Genomic DNA, 22,121 nt, shown 5'->3' with positions numbered 1-22,121 from the left:
TTCTTCTTCTTCTTTTTCGTGCGTGCGTATATGTGCGTGTGTCGTCGGCGGAATCGTTTATCGCGCGGCGAGTCCGCGCTGAACCCCCGGAGCGCGGTACTCCTGGACGCGGTGACCCTTTCGTAGGTGCAATCATTCAGGACACTTTCATCGATTTCGTACGCGCGACGCGCGACCCCGGCGCGGCGTCGCGCCGGGGCGTCGCGCCGCGCCGCGCGTCGCGCTGACGCACGTGCCGCGCGGCCGCCGAGGGAGAGCACCCTCAGGACTACCGGCCACGACCTACTTAACGAGGACAATGACGCTCTAAATTCTATTCCGGAAAAGCGTGCGGTCTGGCCCTCGCGCGGGGCACGTCCGGCGGCTCCGCGGGAGGATAGAGCCGCACGATACACTCACACACGGAGAGACCTACCCACTAAGGACTTCGACGAGGAATTTAGTTTTAAGTTCGTCTTGAATTACAATAGCGCGCTACCGAGGAGAACTATGAAACTAAATGTCTATTATACTCTCTATCGTACAGTATAATGTAGTGAAATATTCGAGTACAGTACACAGTACTAGTTTTTTTTTTTTTTAAGTAAAGTATCTTCTTCATCTTTTTTTCTTTTTGGGCGGATACGACTACTCCTCTAAGGCCTCGCTCATACGAATCTTCCCGGTCTCTTTAAAGTAATTTAACTCGAAACTCGTCCTGCTCCTCCTTTGTTCTTTTTTTTTGTTCTTTTTCTTTAGTCCTGCGCACATCCACGTTCTACTGGCTAAGTTGAATAAACAATATGAGACTAGACGTGAGTTTTTCGCCCTCCCCCCCCCTTTTTTTCATCGAGTGAATCGAGAGAATTCGATAGACGAAGATGGGAGACATGCACATCGATTCAGTAACAATTATTCAATTCCGATAATGTTTCATTTACAATTCCTGAATAAAATCTCGCCTATCAGTCTAGTAAAATCCGTCGGAAGGAGTTCCCGGTGAACTCGCCGGCCGCGAGGCTCGGGAATTCTACCGAGTCGCGCAGCGATCGAACGAACGAACGAACGAACGAACGAACGAACGAACGAACGAACGAGGTTACCGCATAATATCGGACCCCGGCGCTTATCTAGCTAAAATATACATTCTATTACACATCCCGTGCCGCCAAGTTAATTACTGAAGGCTTGGCACCGCTTCGGAAGATAAATTGCGAAGGTCGCGGATGGGATCCGCGACGTGGCTGCGAGAAAAAGGAGATCCTCCTGTCCCACCCCCAGCCCTTCTCGCCGGGCCCGATCTCCGGTATCGAATAACCCGCGATTACGAATTAACGTTAAGGGACCGCGGTTAGAATTCCGTTTCGGCTTTTGCAGATCCTTTCCCCGCCTGGCGCGATAATTTATGTGATTTTTCTTTCTTTAATGCATATTATCTCGCGGTAAGTGGTCATTCTACGCCGAGAGTCCATCGAGCGAGTCTCTCTCTCCTTCCGCAGTCACAGAAATTATTAAAGTATGGCAGTATGTAGTCCAATTCGACGAGGGTTCGGTGGAGGCAGCGTTTCTCAACCTTCGCTATGACGCGCCAACGCCTTGCCTACGAGGCGAGAGTATCCGGAATAAGAGTTCCGCCAGTATTTACAGTACTCGCACAGACGAGGGGATTGAAGGAACGACAGTCTGTATATCTCGAGATATTTACACGCCCCCGCAGAGGCGATGATTATCCTAAGAGCGCGGCCTGTCCGAGGTTTTTACTCGCGAGCGGGGCTCGCCCCCTCCGCGTCTCCGTCGCCACCGCGAGAAAGAAACGGAGATAAATGGGGAAAATGGATGCCTCCGATGCTGCGTCCATAAATCATCGCGTGTTCGTTGTATTCGTGCGCCGGGTGCTGCGGCTAATCGATCGCCGCCGCTAGGAATCAGTGGTGCGAATGGTTGCGGATTGAGACCCGCTCGATAGACTTGGACAGACTCGACTTTTTCTTTTTTTCTTTTTTTTTTGGCGTGAAACCGATAAATTTCGAGAGAGCTTCTATCCACTACGTTGCTAAAGATCGTGATCTCGAATCGAATCGAAGATGAGAAACGCTGCAGCGTACAATATCTGGTACCATAGCAATCGAGAGAGAGAGAGAGACTCACCCAGGCTGTCGGTTAATGTAGAGATAAAATGTCAACAAGAAAATATCTTAATACTCGTATGTGTCTCGCTACTTATTTAAGACATCTCTACTAGAGTTTATAGCACTTTTGTTTAGCCTATATTATCAATGTACGTAACAACGTATGAACAATCAAAGAGACCTTCTTACGTTCTCTCTCTACCCCATTCCCCCCCCCCCCCCCCATTCCAACAGCAGAAAATTCCTCCCGTTTACTCGCGTCGCCCCGTGTGCCCCTGGCTAGTTGTTAATTTCTCTGATAAACTGTCGGATTCCTCTACAAATTGACCTATAAATCTGATATTGCTTAAAATCAATCAAAGCCCCTCAAAGGCTTAGCGATCCTCCAAAAGCCCAGCTGCTTTCAAGAACTCTTCCTTAATACGGGGCGGTCTCCTATCAAGGGGGATGCAGCTCCTGGTGGTGGGCCCTGGCAGTTAAGATGGCCTTGAGCTCCGAGTCCAGCTGCTTCTTGGTTCGCTCGCTGACAAACTGGCCGCCCACCACCGGCTGGGTCAATCTCGGTGACGGCAGGTCCGCCATCAGCTTACCGCTGTCGCGATTCTCGTGGCTCCTGGCGCGCCGTATGGGCTTCTTGATCGGCAACGCTTCCTCCTGGGCCCTCTCCTCGCCCGCGGAGCGACTCAAGGAGAGCGTCATTTCCTGGTTCAGGGTATACGTCGAACCACGACTGCCACCACCACCACCCCCGCCGCCGCCACTCCCACTGCCTATAGCCTCCGATGACCTGGTGAGGTCAATAGTCCCGGAGCCCCACTCGCGCGACAGTTTCCTCCCGATGGCAGACGTGAGTTCGCTGTTGGGCGACAACAGTGGGCTTCTGGACGCCTGGTAGCCGGCCGAGTGCGGCGGCGGTTTCAGAGTCGCGAACACCGGGAAGGACTGGCCTCGCTTGGCCGGGCTGCGGGAGTATCTCGGCGTCGGCACGCCGCCACCCCCGGCCGCGGAATCGCGACGGACGGTCGGCGTGCCACCGCCGGTCGAGTCGCTCCTGGTAGGCGCTAACGGGCGCAGATTGGCGCTGCCCCCGAAGCTGCTGAGGCGCGGCGGCGGCGAACCGCCGTCCCCGTGGCTCAATCTACGGCCTACCGTCTCTAGCGGGCTCCTCGCGCGCAAATTGGTGTTGCTGAGCGTGAACTCGCGCGGCTTTATCGGCGCGTCGAGACTCACCGGCGACAATCCGAGGCGAGATGCCGATAGATTCGTCGAGCTCCTGCTCTTCTCCGATCGCTTCGGGCTTCGAGGCATCAGCGGGCTCTTGCTACGGCTCCTCTCTCTATCCTTTCCCAATTTCTCGTCCTTTTTCACCGTCTTGCTGGCGTCTGGTTCTTCGGGTACCGTCTCGATCTTCTCTTCCTGTTGTACTCTGAAAGAGAGATCATTAGTTTCGCCGCACTAATCTTTGATGCGTTTTTCTCTCATTTTGATTATGAAAAAATATTGGCTTTTTTCGCAATAAATTATTCACCAAATTTTACATTTTCTCGCCATATTTTGGTAATAATGATTCCTCGACACAGAGGAAAGATTATTTTTTGACAAACTTGAAACTCACCTCCGAATTTCCTGAATCATTTCAAAGAACTGCGCTTTACTTCTACGTCTACGACGTTGTTCGTGTTCCTTCTGGAACATGGAAACATTGTAGATATTTAGAAATCAAAGTGAATGTACCGTCCATAAGTTCGCAAACGTGAATTTTCAAGTAAACGCAAATTTCTACTAAAAAAGGAAACCTATATTATATTATTATACATCCCGAAGCTCTTCGGTATTTATTTCAAAATGCTTCTACCGGTTCGCGAACTTGTGGGCCGTTTAGGAAATCAAGGACACGCACTCGTTTAACACTCTTCTGAAAGAGCGACGCGATCTGGCCCTGTCGCACCGTGTGCACCAATTCGCGGGCAGCGTGATGCGGCGAGACCAGTTCCACGCAGTTGATAAACCTGTACAACTTCTGCGAGAAGAACATGACGTTACGGCTACGCCAGATGGAATCCTCCGGGCAGTGCCGCAGTCGCGGCAGCGTGTACTTGTAGAAGAGATGTTCTCCTATCAGTATAATGGTACCGAGCAGCATGCCAATCCCTAACAAGCAAAACACCCCGGCCACGGCTGCGACGCCCAGCGGCCTGGGTTGACCTGAGTCGGTAGCTAACACCGCGTCCAACCCTAGTCGACCGCTTAGACAAGGTAGTTCGCCATACCTGGAATTAGCTCGCTTTATATAAAGTGTTTACCTCACTGATTTTAATACCTTTTTTTCTAACGTACCGATGATCTCATTGTTATATAAAAACGTATAAAAAAAGTATATAAACCTAATAGATATAATATTTATATTATATGTTTAATAGGCATATTATGCAACAAAACGTTTAACGCGCATGCAATTGTCCGAGTTAAATTGAATTGACGCGAGGTAAGTTTTTAACGAGATAAATAACACACTTGTTTATGTTTCTCGAACAGTCCACATAATCTGCGCGTCGGACTTTATTTATCACTTAATGTATTTTCGTCTAACGTAATTATCACGCTCCCGTTATCGCGCAAAATAAAAAGAAAGTTCGCGCGCGAACCGATATCGATTATCCAATTTTTGCGCTTATTTTTGCGCATCGCTCACCATTTTTCCTGCAGAATGTCGAGCAGCCCGTTGCTCGTGTAATTCGCTATAACTTTAGATATGCTCTCTCTCAAGGGATGTCCTTTCGTAAGTGTGATCGCGTAGGTGTCCTCGTTAATGGTGTCACCGATCTTCTGCAAGCGGCAGCCGTCGTCGGTCGCCCGGTAATAATCCAGAATCGGCGTGTCCGCGATCAGAATGTCCAGGGTGCCGTTTCTCAATTTTTCCACGCCCTCGGCGACGTCCGACAGGGAAAATCGAGCCATGTGAGACCATAATTGCGGATTCGCCCGTTGCACATAATACTCGGCCGCGGAAGCCCTCGGTGCGCCAACTCTTTGCGACAACAGCTGTAATATTGATACATTCCAAGTCTTAGAGCTCGAAAACTAGATATTGGAACAAACTTGATGTACTCTTTTGCATTTAAACTCTGTTCAAAGCTTTGTTTTGTTCATAAAAGTACCAAATAATAATATTTAATTCTGTGAATAATTACAATAAGAAACACCTTGTTTCTTGTATCTTTTCTCACATAAATTTAGTTGTAAGCATTCGCATAATTACAAAGAGGTACTCACGCTTTTATCATGATAATTGCTCACTGCGGAGTGAAAAAAGAGACCGGCGATAAGGGCGGCTATGTTAGCCGTGTACGAGGCCACAAAGATAACAGAGAAGCCGCCCCAAATGTTGATAAGGAACTTGTTAGGCCAAGACTTTGGCGCCTTGAAGGCCACGAGGTGGCCGCACAGGAGGCCCCACATCACCCACAGCGCGGAGGCGATGGAGAAGTTCTTGCTGCGCTGCCTGCCCCAGGGATTCAGGCCGAACGGGCTGAACCATTCGTAGAGAGCGACGGCGATCGCGGTGAAGTTGAGCGACGTGAACACGGCGATCCACAGCTCCGTGCTGAACGGGAAGAGAAACGCCAACAGCGATATCTCGGAACGTAGCTTCGGCGCCGTGAGGAAACTCACGCCGCTGAAGTAGTACGGCGTGGTGAAGTCCACCACCTCTGCACGATGGGTGGACACGCTCAAGGCCGCGAACGCGAGCTGCGCCCGACCGGACACCAGCTCGCCCATCACGCCGTTCCACGTGCCGTTCCGGCTGTTCCGCTTCCCGAATAGCCCGTCCTCCGCCAGGTACACGTCAAAGCGAAACCCGAGCTCGCGCGCCACCAAAGACAGCAGGTCCATACTCAGGCCGTAACAGCACACCACGGTGTTGCCCTGCCGGCAGGTGAGGCCGCGCAGGCAGAAACCCTCCTGTAAACTCGTCACCATGGTGAACGGTGACGCGAGCGCGGTCACGATACGATAAATCGGCATCCCGATCTTCTCGCCGCCCTGCTCGAGATATGCCGGCATGATGCCGCCGCCGGGCCAGATTATGGTGTCGAGACGGACCTCCCTGCCTCCCTTGATAGTGCCGACCTTGGTCCACCTGTCAAATATTGATTATATCGATTATTCCAGCTTTCGCAACGATAAACATGAATATCTTAAGATTCGAGCTGAACCTCAATTGAGTCTTGTTCCCGGGAAACCTGACGGCTTGCAAATTCAACAACTGGAACTCTGCCTTGTCCTTAGAGATTTGTCCCATGGATTTTCTCAGCTTGCTCGTCAAGGTCGCGGATACATTCTCCCTCGCCTCGCTCGTCATGAATTTAGCATTGTGATCCGTGTAGCATTCCGGTACAAAGTGCTCTTTGATCTGCAGGTCGCGCAGACGACTCAACCTCGTCTTCGTTTCCAGAAACGTCTCGTCTAACGCCTGCGAGGTCTCCCTCAGCATTCTGGTTAGTATAGTGTCACCGTCCATGATCCTGATACCGGACGGCCTGAGCGCGAGCATCCCGATCGGCATAAAACTCTTGGAATTGAACTCCCTGTCACCCGCGAGCCTCACGACGTCCTCGTCGTCGTCGAAGTTGAAGCCCTTGTCCTCCCGCTTGGTCACGATCTTCTCGTCCAGCCACCTGTATTCTTGTAGCCGGTGTATGTCGTTGGCTAGACTCGGCAGCGGATTCAGCGACGGCAACGGCTTGTCGTCCGAGGCGAGATACGTCGTTCGCTCCAACAACGGCGAGTTCTCGTTGGCCGCGACGGCGACGCGCGAGCTGTGCATGAGATGCGAGCTGATGATGTTGGGCTCGTTCGGTCGCAACTCCGCCTTGAGGTCCAGCCAGAGCCACAGGAATCTGCCCGAGAGCATCTCGAACTTGCCGGCCGCGCCGAGGATCTTACGGGCGTTGTTCAGATCGCAGGCCATCACCACGACTCCGCCGCTGCCGCTCTCCTCGGCCACCCGCCTCAGCCTCAATCTCAGAGTTCTGTCGTTCGTCGGAAGGTGTATAATCGCGCGGGGTGTCAACGTCGGCGGATTCGTTTGCAGGAGATGAGTGACGGGCAGGAGGGTGGTGTCGATAAGGAGGGTGAACGCATGCCAGTTAGCCCGATGCATTAAGGCGGCAGCCGCCGCTCCGACCTCCTTGGGGCTCGAACCTATGCGGTTCTCAAACCGGCCGAGATTTCCCTGCAAACGAAAGAGACAATCACTTTCCTTGCATTGCGAAACAATTGTGTAATCGCGCTACGCGCCGTCTAACTTGACAATTGCTATCGCGACGTAATTTCTTTCTCGTTAAAATTGACTACGGGCGACCAAGTTGGCGAATATGTACCTGACGAAGGAAGTCTCTGTGTGTAAACGGTAACCACAGAGCTGGAAGGTTCAAGGCGGCAGCAGCCGTAACAAGAAATCTGGCTGCCGATCCTCCTCCTATAATAAGGCTTAATACTGTCTTTCCGCCTTTGATGTCTGTACAAAATTTGTTTAACATTGACAAGGGGTATAACAAGGAATTCGTCATCATGGGTGTCATCCTTGTTTCTATGTATGACACATCCATGTCCGCATGAAAAGATTCCAGTCTCGCTTGCTCCCATACTTTCTGTACGTCTGCCTTGAAAGTAGCCTGAGGCTGAGTGAAACATACCACTATCCGCCACGATGCATAAGACGATCTGAGCCTGGCCTTTGCCGCTCTCAGAGACTTGGCAGCATCCGCGGTACCGGACACTGACACAGAGGTCCCTAACAAGAGGAGAATTACAACTCCCGTATAGGAGCCAGGCATCTTCCTCACTTTTCCTTATATACTCCCTTGCCTCTTTTTCTATTTAGCTTTTTTCATGTACATTGCTGAAGCGTGGGCCTAATCTGCAAGAGATAACATTGCCATTGAGAAATACCGTCTTACTTTATCTACGTCATTAATATACACAAGTCTCTATTGACAAACATTCGTCAGCACTCTGCTAACACTATCAGCAGTGTGCACGATGCATAATCAAATCTCAAGTCATCCTTGAGTTATACTTCGTGAAGAACTTCTCCGGCACAAGATACTTGTAATTATATATCTCGTGCACTGTGTTATAAATATAATTAAAAAAAAATACTCCCCCTCCCCTTCGTTCGCGCGTACTGCGAGCAAAGTGCGCACCCAGCAAATAAATTTGTTGATATCAACAACTGATACGTGTAAAAAAATTGATAACGGTATCTTTCACCTGTCAGGGCGATAGTTACCCTGTTCCACTTTTTTTTTGCCAGTATCAAGATGATATTCTCGGCACGAACGGGCACATAATTTCGCGTGACAACGGTGCACAGCACATTCGGAAGGGAGGAGAGAGAGAGACCCGAAGTCGCGGTCTAAAAACCGTGATCCGTGTGCGCGGTTTCGGAGGGATGCACAAAACAGAGACGACCTTACCTCTTGACGGAAGGGATAGAAGGTCGCGCGTCTGGTGGGGGTTTAAGAAGAGCAGAGCAGGGATCGCTTTTCGGCCACCGCCGCATAATAGCTGGTCGAACGGGCAAACCGTGTCAATCGTCGCGAGGCACTCGGTCAATTGGTCGGCGCGGAGGACACGGACGATCAGCCACCCGTCACTCGTCCACCCCCGGACAATCTACCCCGTGCGTAACGGCCATTTTCGCGAGAGCAGCCCCTCCCTTTAAATTTCACCCCTGTGGCATCCCGCGGTCCACACGAGCGCGCTCGTGGCATACTCATGTATTGCGCCTGTCTCCCCCGTCCGTGTGCCCTCGGCGGTGTATCGGCTTGGCTCTCTCCCTCTCCCCGACAATGCCAGCCACCAACACTCGCGGATTTCGCTGACGCCCGTTATAAATGTCTCTCGCAGTGCCCTATGAATTAAAAAAAGAACGGATTTCTTGAGCGCTTCCTAATACCAAGTGTCCCCGGAAGTCGTGACCTGATTTCGTACTCTTGGGACGACGTTCCTCTCTCGAGCGATAAGCGGGGAAAATAACAATTTCGAGATTGTTACGGGAGATTGATGATTGGGCACGATGTTATATGCAAGAGCTGAAAGATAAAAAAAAACAATGTAAACCGGGACTTGGGGAGCTTCAACTGGGAATATACGGAATGCGGAGTGTGCACGCGGTTTTTATCCCGCCATTACTCCGCGCAACTTTAGTTTTCCAGATTTAAAATAAAATGTTTTCAAACCATTACGAAACTGCAAACGAAAGCAAAATACACTTGTTAAATTTATTATTAAAATGGAATTGAACTTTGCTCTTGGAGAACTTGAGTTCTTGAATGGAGAACTCCAACTTTTAGTTCAAGACTTAGCTGCTAAGGAAGTTGCAACAATGACCTTTAATTTTACTTGAGAGAAGCTCTTTTGGAGTTAGTCAAAGACTCTCTTTGTCAGAATAAAATCAAAATTGTTGAGACACTCTGTGCACTGAGAAAACAAAAAACCGAAATTATTCGCATCGAAGTTTGGAAATGAATTGTATCGAGCGTGGTTAAGCTACCTTTGTATAATATTTCGTGCTTCTGTTAAATAATCAATGAAAATAACTTTATTAACAAATCATAAATTAAATATACTAAAAGCCGCACATTCCATTTAAAATCTCTCTCTCTCTCTCTCTCTCCACTGGCACCGTTATCAGCAGAGAACGGTATCCCGTGCCTTAAATTATCAACGAAAGTAAAATTGCACAATGCAACAGTTGCGCATACCGGTTCCCATATAAATTTCGCAACAGAAAGAATATAATATTACATCAATTTGACATTGCGTCAACTGTTTTTTTCGTAAATAAGGTAATGATAAATATCGTGACGTACGGAATACCTTTACAGCGATCCTCGAATCTTCAGTGGGCAATAGTGCAAAGTTCTTTTCGGCCGAAAATAGCTTCGTATATTTGGGATCCTCTTTTTAATGTACATTTGCGTTATATACATATACGTTACGCCGCACTGCCATAATTGGGAGTATTTTAACTAGGTTTACAAGGCGTTGAAACAATAAGGAGACGCGTCCCGAAGCACTGCTTCGCCGAACTCGCTGCCCCCGAAGACTTTACTTTCTCTCTCTCTCGTTCTCTCGCTCTCTCTCGTTCTCTTACGCACCATGTCTTTCTCTCTACAGCTAAAATAACATAGTCGGAATGCAGTTACATGGATGCAGTTATCTCGCGGATAACGAGATCCTCGTCCCACCCTTAGCTCCCTTTCCGCTAGGAACTAAATTAATTACAGAGACAGGTTCTCGATAACGGATAACGATCATTAAAATTAGCTAAATAGATTCTGCTGTGACGCATCATTCTCGAATGTGCTCCACGCATTGTTCAGCTCCATGAAAATCAACTTTGCTATATTCTCATTTGCCGTGCCCGCTTGCTGCAACACAAAAACAGAGTGGTTAAACTTCTTTTTCTCCAAATTAAAAACTACTTTTGCAAAATTAATTGTTCAAACAGCACGGTAATTATACTCAATATAACTACATTGATTTTTCTCTTCGCCGGCTTAATATTCGCTCTGCTGTTATAACATTATTATTTAAATGCTTATCAAGGAGTGATAAAGCTAAGAACAATCCAGTTAAATATATTTCTATTATTTAATCTCTAATAATGACTTCATCGGCAGTAAAAAAATACAGATTAATAATTATAATAGATGTATTGTTGCTATTATTGCTCGTCTATCTCGACATCTATTGAAAAATTTAAAGACGTTAACGTTTCGCGAATAATATAAAAAACAATATTTATAAAAAAGGCATTACGTAATAATGTTCGACGAGATTAAAGTACCTTGTCCGGATGCACGGCCAAGCAAGCTTTCCTATAAGCTTTCTTAACGTCCGCCGCCGTGACCAGTTGATGCATCTCGCAACGCTGCCACCTTTCAGCCTCCGGCCACAGTACCGTGTGCAACGAGCAGAGCAGAGCCCGCAAATTTCCCTTCTTGCCCTCCGTCCACTCGGCGATTTTCAACCTGTCGGGGTCCATCGACTTGGCCGCTTCCACCTTTCGCATTTGATTTATTGTCTTCGGGCTGTCCTTGTCCGCCTTGCGCGAGCTGAAGAAGTTGTATCCCTGGCTACCGAGCAGATCCTCGAACGCGTCGCCGCCCGTCTTCTCCTTCGCTTTACCGGCAAACGCGTCCGCGGTGCCGCCACCCGTGCCGTTGGCCTCGTTGGTCGCCGCGTTGTTGGATTTGTGCATCGTGTTCGGGCTGGAGTGGATCGGCGTGCTCGCGGGCGCCGGACTCGCCGACTGCGGGGTATTCGAGTTCCTCGGCGTGCCGTTCCAGCTACCTGCAAGACCGGCGCCCAGCGAGCCAGCCAAATTGGCAAACGGATCCTTGTTAGCTTGAGCAGCGAAGTTTGGCACGCTGGCGTTTCGCGGGAAATTTTCCTCGGGATTCGAGCCCTTGGCGGTGTTCGTCTTGGCGGTGCCCGCCTCGAGGTCGCCGAGGAGATTTCCCGGGACGTCCCCACCCAGCGGGTCAAACATCAGGTCGTTGACCTCCTTGACGTTGTTCGACGCTGTCCGACTCTGCCCGAACAACAGGTCGTTCATGTTCAGATTGCTGTTGCCGGGGGTGTTGCTGCCCCTCGTCGCGGAGTCCTCGTGTCCGAACAGTAAGTCAGTCGGGGCGTCATTGTTAATTAAAGGTACCGAATTGGCGGCCTCGGCCCGCGGCGCCGACACGCCGAAACCACCCAAGAGATCGCTTTCGTTCTGACTAGAACTAGAAAAGATATCTAATCCTGGATTTGCCGCCGCGGCGGCGGGAGTATTTGAGGTATTATTGGTATTATCCGGCATGCCGAGATTCAGCAAATCAGCCTCGAGAAAGCTGTTCTCCTCGATCGTGCCTGGCTCTTCCTCCTTCGGCTGTTCCGGCTGTTGAGGTACTGCTTCGTGTTGCGAAATCTGGTCGGTTTCGTTCAACGGTACTTTCTGAGTCTGCAATAATGTCAATTATTATCGACTGTCGTCAATATTTTTCTATTCTTCATGTTATGAACTAAATAATTATGTCTAATAAATAACAATAACAAAACATCCTACCTCTTCCTGGTGAGGTGCCGTCCTGAAGGTCTCCAGAGTCTCCTCCATCTCCAACGTTGAACCGAACAGCGGATCCGGCACGGGCCTGACGCACGTTTCCGCCTCCCACGGCGCCGGCACCCTCGACAGCTTCGCATTCTCCTCGCCTATCATGACGTTCAGCACAACGCGGAACTTGCCGCCGATCTCGGGAGCGTCGTCCAGGTCGCGTTTCTCGAACGTCAAGGCGCTCTCGGTGATGGGCACGTAGCCAGTGTGAAAGTGTAGCGAGGCGATTTTAATGCCGATCACACGGCCGAGCTGCTGTCTGGCGTGGTATATCACAAAGGTGACGTCGCCGCGCACGGCCGCGTCTCCCAGAATCAGGCAGACCTTGCCCTCCATCATTCCGAACAGCTTCATCTCCTCGTAGCCGGCCTTCTTCGTCGTGAAGACCAGCGCGCCGTTACTGTAAATCTCGATGTACGGCCGGCAGCCGTCTCTCGCCCTGGTGAACAACGGCACCGGCTGTATGACAACGGAACGGAGGACCAGCGGCTTCGTGTGCGGCGGCCGGTCGCCGCTGAGCAGGCTCATGTAATTAATACTACGCAATTCCGAGGGCTGCAGATGCGGCGGCTGGCAGCGTCTCGTCGTGAACAGAGCGATCGCCTCGTCGACAGTGGTCAGGGCCCTGCAGTGGATCAGCAGAGTGCACGCCACTGTGGCGCTCGCCCGATACCCGTCCTGGAACAGACGAACCGGCGGAATAATCGTTTCGATCGCGCGACTTGACATTCGATACTCACAGTACAGTACAGCACCACTATGTGATTAAAATCGGCGTTCAGGTATTGATAGATATCTTGACAGATCTGGTACAGAGCGAACAGCATGGGAGCATTCGATTCCGGAGTGGCGTAGGCAAACGAGCAGTCAATGTGCCTGCCGGGGAGCCGCGTGACATTCGGCCGGCCGCGGGATAGATTGTAGAATTGGATCTTGGCCGGCGGCGGATGCCTGGAGTGAAGGTAGGCTCTCACGTCCTCTACGTGATTGGCCCGATAAGCGGACTCGATCCCGTCGGCCGGATACGGCATAATGAGTATGCGCGACGTCAGATAACTCGCCTCCAGTTCCGTCCTGGCCATGCTCTGTTGCACGGTGTGCATCACCTTGCTGGAGGTGTCCTTCAGGTTGCGTAGAATGCTGCCGGCGCCGCCTCGCAGCGAGTTGAATAGACCGCTTGTGCTCTGAGTCGCCGGGACCTTGGAAGCCGCCGTCTGCACGGGCGCCGGTCTCGGCGGCGGCACCGTTACCGGCGCGGCCGGGCGAGGGGCCGACGTTGGCGCGCTCGACGGCGGCGGTGGCGTCGGCCGCGGCGGAGGCGGCGACGGCTTGATCGCGATTTCGATCCGCGGCGGTTCCCTGGGATCGAAGTCGTTCGACTCGGCGATCGCCGCCAGGCGTTCCAGGAGCTGCGCCGTCGTCAGCCTCTGTATGGGCGAGACCTGCAGACATCCCTTCACCAGATCGTGCAGACACGCGTACCGTGGATTGGGCGGTAACGGCGGGTACTTGCCGTTCACGATTGCCAGTTTGTTGCCTGCAATGGCAAAAGAATGCTTCAACGTGAATACCGCTGTAATAAAGTTTACATATTCAAGTTTGTGCAGTGCCCGAATTTATCTTTAACGACGAGTGTAACTTCAAAACTAAAGGGGGAACATCTAATCTTCTTCCGCCAAGTCATCCTGCGTTTTTACATTCGTTATCAGTTACATCCGCATGCTCCAGTTAACTCGATATTCAGCAAATCGCCGATTAGCTCACCCTCGGGGAAGGGATGCCGCAGCGTAATCAAAGAGTACAATATACATCCTAAGGCCCAACAGTCCACCGGAGGTCCTATGGGTTCATTGTTCCACGTGTCCATCATTTCCGGGGCGCGGTACATGGGGGTTGTGTACTTGGCCATCTGGTCCTCCAGCGTGGCGCGTTTTTGAGCGTTCCATGACGGGTCCGGTAGTATCTGTTGAGTCGAGGCGCTACCAAAGTCACAGAGTTTCACGAGGCCGTCCCGCCCGAGCAGGAAGTTCTCCAGCTTGATGTCCCGATGCACGACCGGCTCCGGCTGCTGGCTGTGCATGTGATGCACCGCGCGCACCGCCTGATAGGCTATCTGGCACACCTGGGCGAGGGTGAGCGTGTTCGCGGACACGCTCCTGAGTATATCCGCCACCGTGCCACCGGGACATAGCTCGGTGACGACCAGGTACTCGTATCCCTTACGCTCCTCCCGCTCCAGCCGTTGGACGTACAAGAACTGAATGATGTTTGGATGACTCGACAGTCTCTTCAACGTTTCTATCTCTTGTATAATGACTCTGTTCGCGTCTTCATCGGCGGCGATAAGTCTCTGTAATGTACGACAAAAATAATCTTTGTTTCGGTACTGAGGAGAGGTTGACGCCGATTAGTTTACCTACCTTGAGCGCATATTCCTTCCCCGTAGCGACATCCTCTACCGCGAACACCAGTGCCCATCCACCTGTTGATACGACGTTTGCCACATATTATCTAAACGTTAATAATGATACATGATTCGATTACGAGAACTACACCTCTCGCTCCTAGTTTTACTATTTTTCATATCATGCGCACAAATAAATGTCAATTTGGCGCCTGTTCATCTCACAAAATAATTCGCATTGTACACATTGCAAATATTCACAAATGTTTTAACGCAACTTGCAACGTGTTCACAAACTCGATGTGATTTTACTAAAAATCATCTGTCTCTTTCTCGAACTGACAACTTTGCAATTTATTCGCGTACGAAGAGCCAGACATTCTCTTTCAATTTTTACATAAGCGGCGTATAAAAGCATAAAACACATAGATCCACGTTACTGGACTTTTACTGTTGGAAAAGAACCTTACATCAAAGTTTGCAAAATTGCGCGTTAGAGGTGCCGGAGTTGAACTGTAAATTTCTCAAGGAAACTTGAGCTTGGCGAGGAATGAATTCCCAGCACGTCCCGACGCTGTTTCAGCGTCCAGTGTGAAACACAGAAATTACAGATAACGGCCAGGAGGTAACGTATAACGTTTGAACAAAAGAGCAGGCTATATTAATACAATCAATAGATTCTAAATATAATTAGAAAGGAATGTCTAGGTAGCTTCGCGGCGCGTTCGCGAGGAGGTCGCGAGCTCGGGGACCGACGAACAAAGACCGTCCGGGTGTTAAAACCCGCGTTGAACGGCCGTTTAAAAAAAAAAAGATAGCCAACAGACCGCCGATCGACGAGATCCCGCGGGACGCGAACGCGCGCGACAGAGAGAGAGAGAGAGGGAGAGAGGGAAGACTGACAACGTCACAACAGATCGTGCCTGGCGCTGCCTGGCCGCGTGTCAAAAGCCAGCTCAGGTTTGACACATGACAGGAGGGCAGATGTCACGCGAGGTCTGGGCGCCTTTCTCTCTCCTCTCGCCGCCCCAGCGCGAATTCCTCCGACAAGGGGACGCGAGGAAAGCGAAGTCGTCGTCGTCGTCGTCGGTCGCGGCCCTCGCGGGTAGGTGGTGCCCGCCGGGAGAGACAGAGCGAGAGATAGGCGAGATAGGCGAGACGTGGTCTGTGACAGGCCCCGAGGGATCCGGCGTGCCAGCCGGAGGAGCGTGCACGGTAGACTCACCCTCGGCGATCAGTCGCGTCACCCTCAGCTTCACGTTGTTGATGTCCAGCGTCTGGCCGACGTACTCGTTGCCGCCGGTGCCGCCGTTGAGGTACCCGAGCGCGGACCTCAGGTAGTCCGACATGTTTCCCTGGACCTGCCTCGGTGGGCACCCCCCGCGGACAGCCGCACACTCGCACGCTCTCACTGTCGCGTCGTTGCGGACAGCCGATACCGTGCGGCCATATTGGCGCCAGCGGCGGCACCGTCGGCGCGCGCAGCCGTCGCTTCGGTGGCCAACTTCAAGGCGCCCGCCGCCGCCGCCGCGGCCTGAGAATTATAGCTGGAAGTTCACGGCCAAATGCGAGGAGACGTTCCTGTATTTACACACGAGTTTACAATACGCTTGACAAACGTGTCGATTTTCTACCGGACTCCGCGAGAGACTTTCGAAAAGAAACTCGCCGGCGGCGCCCGATCGCAGATTGCGAAATTTAAATCGACGCCTCGCTGGAGTTACGTTCCACTTAGTTGTGACGGCCGCGGAATCGTTTCGTCCTTGTTTCTTACCGAAAGCCAAACGGAGAGTCGGGAGTGTCGGGACGAGTGTCGCAATTGTGAACGCAGGCCTGTATCGTCCCACTTGCTCAACGCGGCGTGCAGTCACGCGCTTGCACGCCTTTTCCGCGAAGGAGTCGCGTCCGTCAGCGGTCGAAGGAACAACGGCGAACGTTTCGAGCGCCCTGAAGCTAGGCCGAAGCTTCATTCCAATATTTCATGCCCCTTTGAAATTTCCCTCTCTTTTCTTCTTTCGCGCAATTTTCCTCTCGCCTTCAAATTTCAAACTCATTTGCTAACTTTTCAACTGACTTACTATTTGCTAACTTGAATTAAATTAATAAACTAGCCGACTTATTTATGAGACAGCAGGGATTTTGCTAAACTAATAGGCATCGTCTGGTTTCGTGAATTCATTGCCCTCGCAGTGAAATTTGTTCGGCGGAAAATTCATGGTTGGATCGTGCAATCGTCGCGAATGAAGATTTGGGATTAAATTTTGGCGTTGAAAACCCGCTCTCATATTAGAAGCCTAATAGAGGACTTTCACTCTGCTTCTGGGCTGCTTTTCGCGAGAAAATCGAAACGATCGAGAGATTTAAAAATGACCTTGCGTCATGATTGGTCAAATCTGGAATTTCATTGAATAAAATTTCAATGCGATGCCACGAAATTTCAGATTTGACCAATCGTAGGTCATTTTAATCTCGATCATTTTGATTCTCTCGCGAAAGCAGCCCTGGATTTCCTTTTCTTCTTTGTCACGCAAAGTTTCTTTCCCTCTCTTTCGAATTTTTTTCGCTAACGTAACTTATCGACGAGTCTAAGTTTGCCAACTCAAATTAGATCGACGAAACTGACTCGCGAATAGAGAACAAATTGTTGAGAATTAACGACGACTAACGCAATTCCCGATTAGTAATTCCGGCTGAACAAAGGCGGCGAAACGTAACTGATAATAATCGTTTCTTAAGCCCAATGCCCACGATGCTAGAACTTGGTCCAAGTCCTTGGTCCGAGAAACGTATAGCCAATAAAATTGCCGCTTTTCCGTAAAAGCTACAAATTGATTGGTTACAAATTTCTCAATCCAAGAACTTGGACCAAGTTCTAGTATCGTGGACATTGGCCTTTAGAGAAGTTCTGTCTAGATCCTCTTCCAGAATTTCGGGCGAATCTTAAAACACGTTCTAAGAATATACATTTTCACGATTTACGCTCGCATGCGTTTGTGCGTTCTATACATCCGAATTTAGGCGCGCGCGCGCGCGACACGCTCTCGGCACGAGCGCGCCTAACTTCAGGCGCGCAGGCGCACGCGACACACAGATGACAACGCGACGCGGGCGTCAGCTGTAAACACCCGTCTTTGTTTACCAGAGCACTCGTGTTGCTGCGTGACACTTTGCGGTGCACTTTCCGCGTCTTGCAGGCTCGAGGAAGCCGTCAATTTCCAAGGATGTCCGAGGCGGTAAGATTTACAAAATTGAAAACGACGACGGACCCGACGTTCTGGGCCAAGTTCGCGGAGCTGAAGATAGACAAGCTGAAGCTGGACGAGAAGTCCAAGGTACATCTGTGGGCGAGTTTCTCCCTTCAACCGAGGGACGAGGGGAGAACTAATCCACTCGTGCTTGACTGTACGTCATTTAACGAGTAGGTATCTGAGATTACAACTTCTGCTTTTCACAGCAGATAGATTAGATAGAAACCGAGGGGTAGACCGCTGACCAATATCATGTATGTACACCGATGCCTACTAAAAGCGTCTTCTATCTTTGTTTGACAGATAACGAGCGACGAGGATTAACTCATGTTTCCAGGGCTAATAGCGCCTATCCCGAACGTAGCCTAAAGCAGTGCCCAGTGGGCGTTACTTTATTTTATCTTATTTTATCTTTACAGTGCCCCAGCAAGGCCTAATGCGTAAACATATTCTTCTTCTTTCTGGTACAGAACCAACTGGTACTTTGAGCATTTGGTTTTTGCTTCATCTTCTGTAGGCTGCTAACCGAGCTGCTAGCCTTGCCGAAGGAAACCCTCCAACCTGGAGGGCTGTAACCCTAAAAGAATATGTGTGGCAGAATACTCTCGGTGGCTACCACTTCCCTCCGGGAAATTCCGAAACAACCAGTGGTATCCGTGGATTTGAACTCGGATCCTTTCGTTCATTTGTTCACTAAACAGCGCACATTTCTCTGCGCCACAATGCCCAGTAATGCCCTCAGCGGTTTACCCCTCGGATTGAACCATGTTTTGCGATGTAATTTGTGCCTGTATCAACGACAGTTGTCAGCTAACGATGTGTGAATCCCCAGTGGATAGACAGGGTGAGCTCTATTTGGACGCGTTTCAGAAACCTGGAGGGAAGCAGTCACGACGCGGGGGTAGCTCGCTACGGCTACATTATCAACACGAATACCTACGAGGCATTCAGGCAGATAAATCCCGAGGAGTTTATCGACACGATGGGCCAGTGCGTTGTCGACAGTATCAGAGATGGCACGGCCTTGCTGGAGCCTTGGCGGCTCTCGATGTTCCTGGTATTCGCGTACTCGGATCTCAAGAAGTACAAGTTTCATTATTGGGTCTCGCACCCGACTCCCTTCTCGCTGCCGGGAATTTACTCGGTCGCACCGACGAGATTCGCGTCCGGCGAGTTCACGCCCGATCAAGTAGATAAATTGCGCGCGGGCTTCCTTCAGCTGGATGCGAGGTCGAGGAACTTCTTCGCAGTCTTCGCGTCGAAAGAGGGTGACTTGAGCGTTGACGATTTGTCGAAGGGCGTGCAGTATGCAAAATCAAACGAGAGAAACTTGGAGCAGGTACGGCGCATCCGTGCCCCTATTGTCTCTTTCATTCTCGCACATTATATATAAGAAACTTATTGTTACCAATAGCTTGTTAGTAATGAATTAAATCGTTAATATCATTAGGCAATGGATGAAGTATACTTTGCATTTTATGATCCTTGCGCAAGTGCAGAACCCGGGTGGCCCTTGCGTAACCTTCTGTGCCTGTTACATAGGCATTGCTCTTCGTACTGTTTTGCAAACGACGTCAAAGTTCTGTCTGTAAGGAGCGATAGAGTGGAAACCGCAGTTATATTTACACTTAGAATCAAAGCGGATGGAAACGCGGAAGCTACGAGTAATAATTCTGAAGAGCACCTGGTAGGTTGGGAAGCTAACGTGAGTGGGAAAATGGGGCCCAACATCGTAGATTTGTCTAACCTTATGGATCCTACCAAGTGAGTCCGAGTCGTTCGAGTCGACTAACGACGACTTTCATCTACGGAGGTTTATAGGTGGCACTCATTTTATTTTGTATGTTGCGTCAGACTGTCGGACAGAGCGATCAATTTAAATCTGAAATTGATGAAGTGGCGCCTTGTCCCCGATCTGAATCTGGAAAAGATCAGTGGTCTGCGATGCCTTCTGTTGGGTGCCGGCACACTGGGATGCTCCGTGGCGAGAGTACTCCTCGGCTGGGGTATCAATAATATGACACTCGTAGATAACTCCACCGTCTCTCACAGCAATACGGTGCGCCAGAGTCTGTACACGCACGAGGACGCGGTGCAGCGTCGGCACAAAGCGCACGCCGCGAAAGACGCTTTACTCAGGATACGTCCTAGTATGGCAAGTATACGTCTGTTAAACTCGTTGCGTCGTGAGACGCTACTTTTCACGAAGAGGATCATTTATACGGCGTTGTAGAATGCAGAAGCTGTGGTCTTGCATATTCCCATGCCCGGGCACGTAGTCGGCCAGAGCATGATGGAGACTACCAGGGAAGCTGTGAGTAAGCTACAAGAGCTCGTCAATGGCCACGACGTGGTGTTCCTGCTTCTGGACTCGAGGGAGGCCAGGTGGCTGCCGACTCTCATGTGCGCCGCGACGAACAAGATAGCCATCAACGCTGCTTTGGGCTTCGATTCGTACACGGTGCAACGGCACGGCACGCGCGCTCTTTCCGATTCCGGCTCGCCGAAATTAACGCTGCAGAACCCCGCAGGGCACGATCTTGGATGTTACTTTTGTAACGATGTAACGCAACCCGGAAACGTGGGTACATTTTTTACTTCAACATTATTAACGTTATTCCTGGAAAGAAAATTGATAATACAGATCAGCGTATAAGCCGATTTAAAAAGACACGTTTCAATCCTGCGATTGTTATTTTCATTCCGATTCTAGTCTCAAACCGATAGAACGCTCGACCTGCAGTGTACCGTGAGTCGGCCGGGTTTGTCGCAAATCGCCGCGGGCTTGGCAGTCGAGCTCCTTGTGGCGGTAACACAGCATCCCCAAGGGTAAGCTAAATTTAAAGATAACAGATTTTTATCGTATGCCTCCAATAATTAATTTACTTTTATTTATGTATCGATCGAATTTAATGTAATTTCATAATTTTTAGAATTTCAGCTAGAGCACTTATGAACAACGACAGAGACGATTGTCGAGAGAATGTAGACAATCCGCTGATAGGATTATTAGGTGGTGTACCTCACACGATACGAGGCTCGCTTTGGAGCCACGAAATGAAGCTGACTGTCACGCATAGATCACCGTTCTGTACAGCTTGCTCGACGCCTTTGATCAAGGAGTACCAACAGCGCGATTTTGCTTTCGTTCTTGACGCTTGCAATGTGCCAAATTATCTCGAGAGATTGTCAGGACTTGAAGAAATACTGAAAAGACCTGATCTGGATGAGGTATATAGATATATGTATGAGCGATGAAGTGCGCATTAGCATCTAACGTATTACGAAATAATATTTTTTATGTTTTAACATAGTTTAGTCGCTTTACGTTGTATTAAACGATTAATTCGCATTGTATTTCGTGTTACATACAATTTCCAATTTTCAGTTATGCTATACAATCGACACTTCGAGCGAGGACGAGGAGTCGTAAAGAAACGACAATTTAAATAATGCAGGTAAAATGGTAAAACGCGTACAAAGGGAAACACGTAAGTTTTAGATATGAGCTACTTGGTTTTTATAATAAAAAAATATATGCATAACATTTTATGTCACTTTGAAGAGGAGAAAGAGTTCAAATTAATCAAAGTTTACAGTTTGTATAAAATCAAAAGCTTTAGCGAACATTGTTAATATAAGAGAGGTATATATGTAAACGATGAAAGTCTTTGTGCTTCTTCAATTCTGTGTAACTGTCCATGTAGCGCATTTTACTTAAACTCGACGCATTACGTATATCTGTGATGTGTAATTTTACTGTTATCATTGAGATTTGAGTTATAATGTTTATATTGTAAGTGATAACACATGCTTGTTCTTGCGAAGCATTATAACTTCTTGTTTTACACAAGTATTTACTTTCTATTGAATTTTTATGAAAGTTTTACACTTGAAGAAACACATGCACACGATATGTAATTTTAATTTAGAATATACAAACTACGATCACGTTATCGCGCGTTAATGTTAGAAAATAACTAATGTGTTTTTAATCAATGTTTGATCTATGGATATCTACGTTTTATAAATAACACTGATTTAATCAATCATTTTCTGTTTGTGTTTTTATGCCTCATCGTTGCTAATTAAGACACCTGCGAGCAGTTAATTTTGAGGTCCAGTTTCACAAACGTCGGTTAACTGTTAACCAGTGTTCAGTCGACTTCCTATTTTTCTCTATCTTA

The 22,121-nt window shown here is 49.4% G+C and overlaps 3 protein-coding genes across 6 annotated transcripts; 1 reads left to right on the top strand and 2 right to left on the bottom strand.

Annotated features, from left to right (window-relative positions):
• Positions 1–2,546: 2,546 nt before the first annotated feature.
• LOC105561191 lies at positions 2,547–9,964 on the bottom strand. Its single transcript, XM_012010959.1, has 8 exons — positions 8,591–9,964; positions 7,493–8,031; positions 6,326–7,344; positions 5,382–6,249; positions 4,801–5,150; positions 4,009–4,378; positions 3,724–3,794; positions 2,547–3,534 (listed from the first exon to the last, which is right to left on the bottom strand). Exons 2-8 carry the CDS (start codon positions 7,946–7,948, stop codon positions 2,547–2,549), a joined length of 4,122 nt encoding a protein of 1,373 aa, XP_011866349.1. The 5' UTR covers positions 7,949–8,031; positions 8,591–9,964.
• Positions 9,965–10,041: 77 nt separating this feature from the next.
• On the bottom strand, positions 10,042–16,142 carry LOC105561192 (cyclin-G-associated kinase). Its single transcript, XM_012010960.1, has 7 exons — positions 15,912–16,142; positions 14,703–14,764; positions 14,047–14,632; positions 13,023–13,819; positions 12,235–12,960; positions 10,969–12,129; positions 10,042–10,549 (listed from the first exon to the last, which is right to left on the bottom strand). Exons 1-7 carry the CDS (start codon positions 16,033–16,035, stop codon positions 10,442–10,444), a joined length of 3,564 nt encoding a protein of 1,187 aa, XP_011866350.1. The 5' UTR covers positions 16,036–16,142; the 3' UTR covers positions 10,042–10,441.
• Positions 16,143–17,745: 1,603 nt separating this feature from the next.
• Positions 17,746–21,984, top strand: LOC105561189 (ubiquitin-like modifier-activating enzyme atg7). 4 transcript variants are annotated; one of them, XM_012010956.1, is made up of 9 exons: positions 18,023–18,104; positions 18,238–18,711; positions 18,805–19,273; positions 19,385–19,698; positions 19,789–20,089; positions 20,168–20,515; positions 20,648–20,763; positions 20,868–21,165; positions 21,323–21,984. In XM_012010956.1, the coding sequence occupies exons 3-9, from the start codon at positions 18,917–18,919 to the stop codon at positions 21,365–21,367; spliced, it is 1,779 nt and encodes a 592-aa protein (XP_011866346.1). In that variant the 5' UTR covers positions 18,023–18,104; positions 18,238–18,711; positions 18,805–18,916; the 3' UTR covers positions 21,368–21,984. The 4 variants fall into 4 exon arrangements, with proteins under 4 accessions (XP_011866345.1, XP_011866348.1, XP_011866347.1 ...); XM_012010955.1 differs by lacking the exon at positions 18,238–18,711 and having other exon boundaries at positions 17,746–18,104; XM_012010958.1 differs by lacking the exons at positions 18,023–18,104; positions 18,238–18,711 and adding an exon at positions 17,965–18,018.
• Positions 21,985–22,121: the final 137 nt, after the last annotated feature.

This window comes from Vollenhovia emeryi, unplaced genomic scaffold (genome assembly GCF_000949405.1).
Source record: "Vollenhovia emeryi isolate VEMERY1.0 unplaced genomic scaffold, V.emery_V1.0 DF939210.1, whole genome shotgun sequence".
In the NCBI taxonomy this organism is placed as follows: Eukaryota; Metazoa; Arthropoda; class Insecta; order Hymenoptera; family Formicidae; genus Vollenhovia; species Vollenhovia emeryi.
Note: the sequence above shows the minus strand (reverse complement) of the source record. Positions and strands in the feature narration are given on the sequence as shown.

Bases quoted from the DNA above. Each gene is read 5' to 3' on its own strand.
- LOC105561191 (XM_012010959.1), bottom strand. From the start codon at position 7,948: ATGCCTGGCTCCTATACGGGAGTTGTAATTCTCCTCTTGTTAGGGACC. The intron at 7,345-7,492 runs GTACATATTCGC...TTTCGTTTGCAG, and splicing joins ACAGAGACTTCCTTCGTCAG to GGAAATCTCGGCCGGTTTGA. The intron at 5,151-5,381 runs GTGAGTACCTCT...TCAATATTACAG, and splicing joins GCAATTATCATGATAAAAGC to CTGTTGTCGCAAAGAGTTGG.
- LOC105561192 (XM_012010960.1), bottom strand. From the start codon at position 16,035: ATGTCGGACTACCTGAGGTCCGCGCTCGGGTACCTCAACGGCGGCACC. The intron at 12,961-13,022 runs GTGAGTATCGAA...CGTCTGTTCCAG, and splicing joins TAGTGGTGCTGTACTGTACT to GACGGGTATCGGGCGAGCGC. The intron at 10,550-10,968 runs GTACTTTAATCT...TTTGTGTTGCAG, and splicing joins TGGCCGTGCATCCGGACAAG to CAAGCGGGCACGGCAAATGA.
- LOC105561189 (XM_012010955.1), top strand. From the start codon at position 17,908: ATGTCCGAGGCGGTAAGATTTACAAAATTGAAAACGACGACGGACCCG. The intron at 19,274-19,384 runs GTACGGCGCATC...TAATATCATTAG, and splicing joins ACGAGAGAAACTTGGAGCAG to GCAATGGATGAAGTATACTT. The intron at 21,166-21,322 runs GTATATAGATAT...TCCAATTTTCAG, and splicing joins AAAGACCTGATCTGGATGAG to TTATGCTATACAATCGACAC.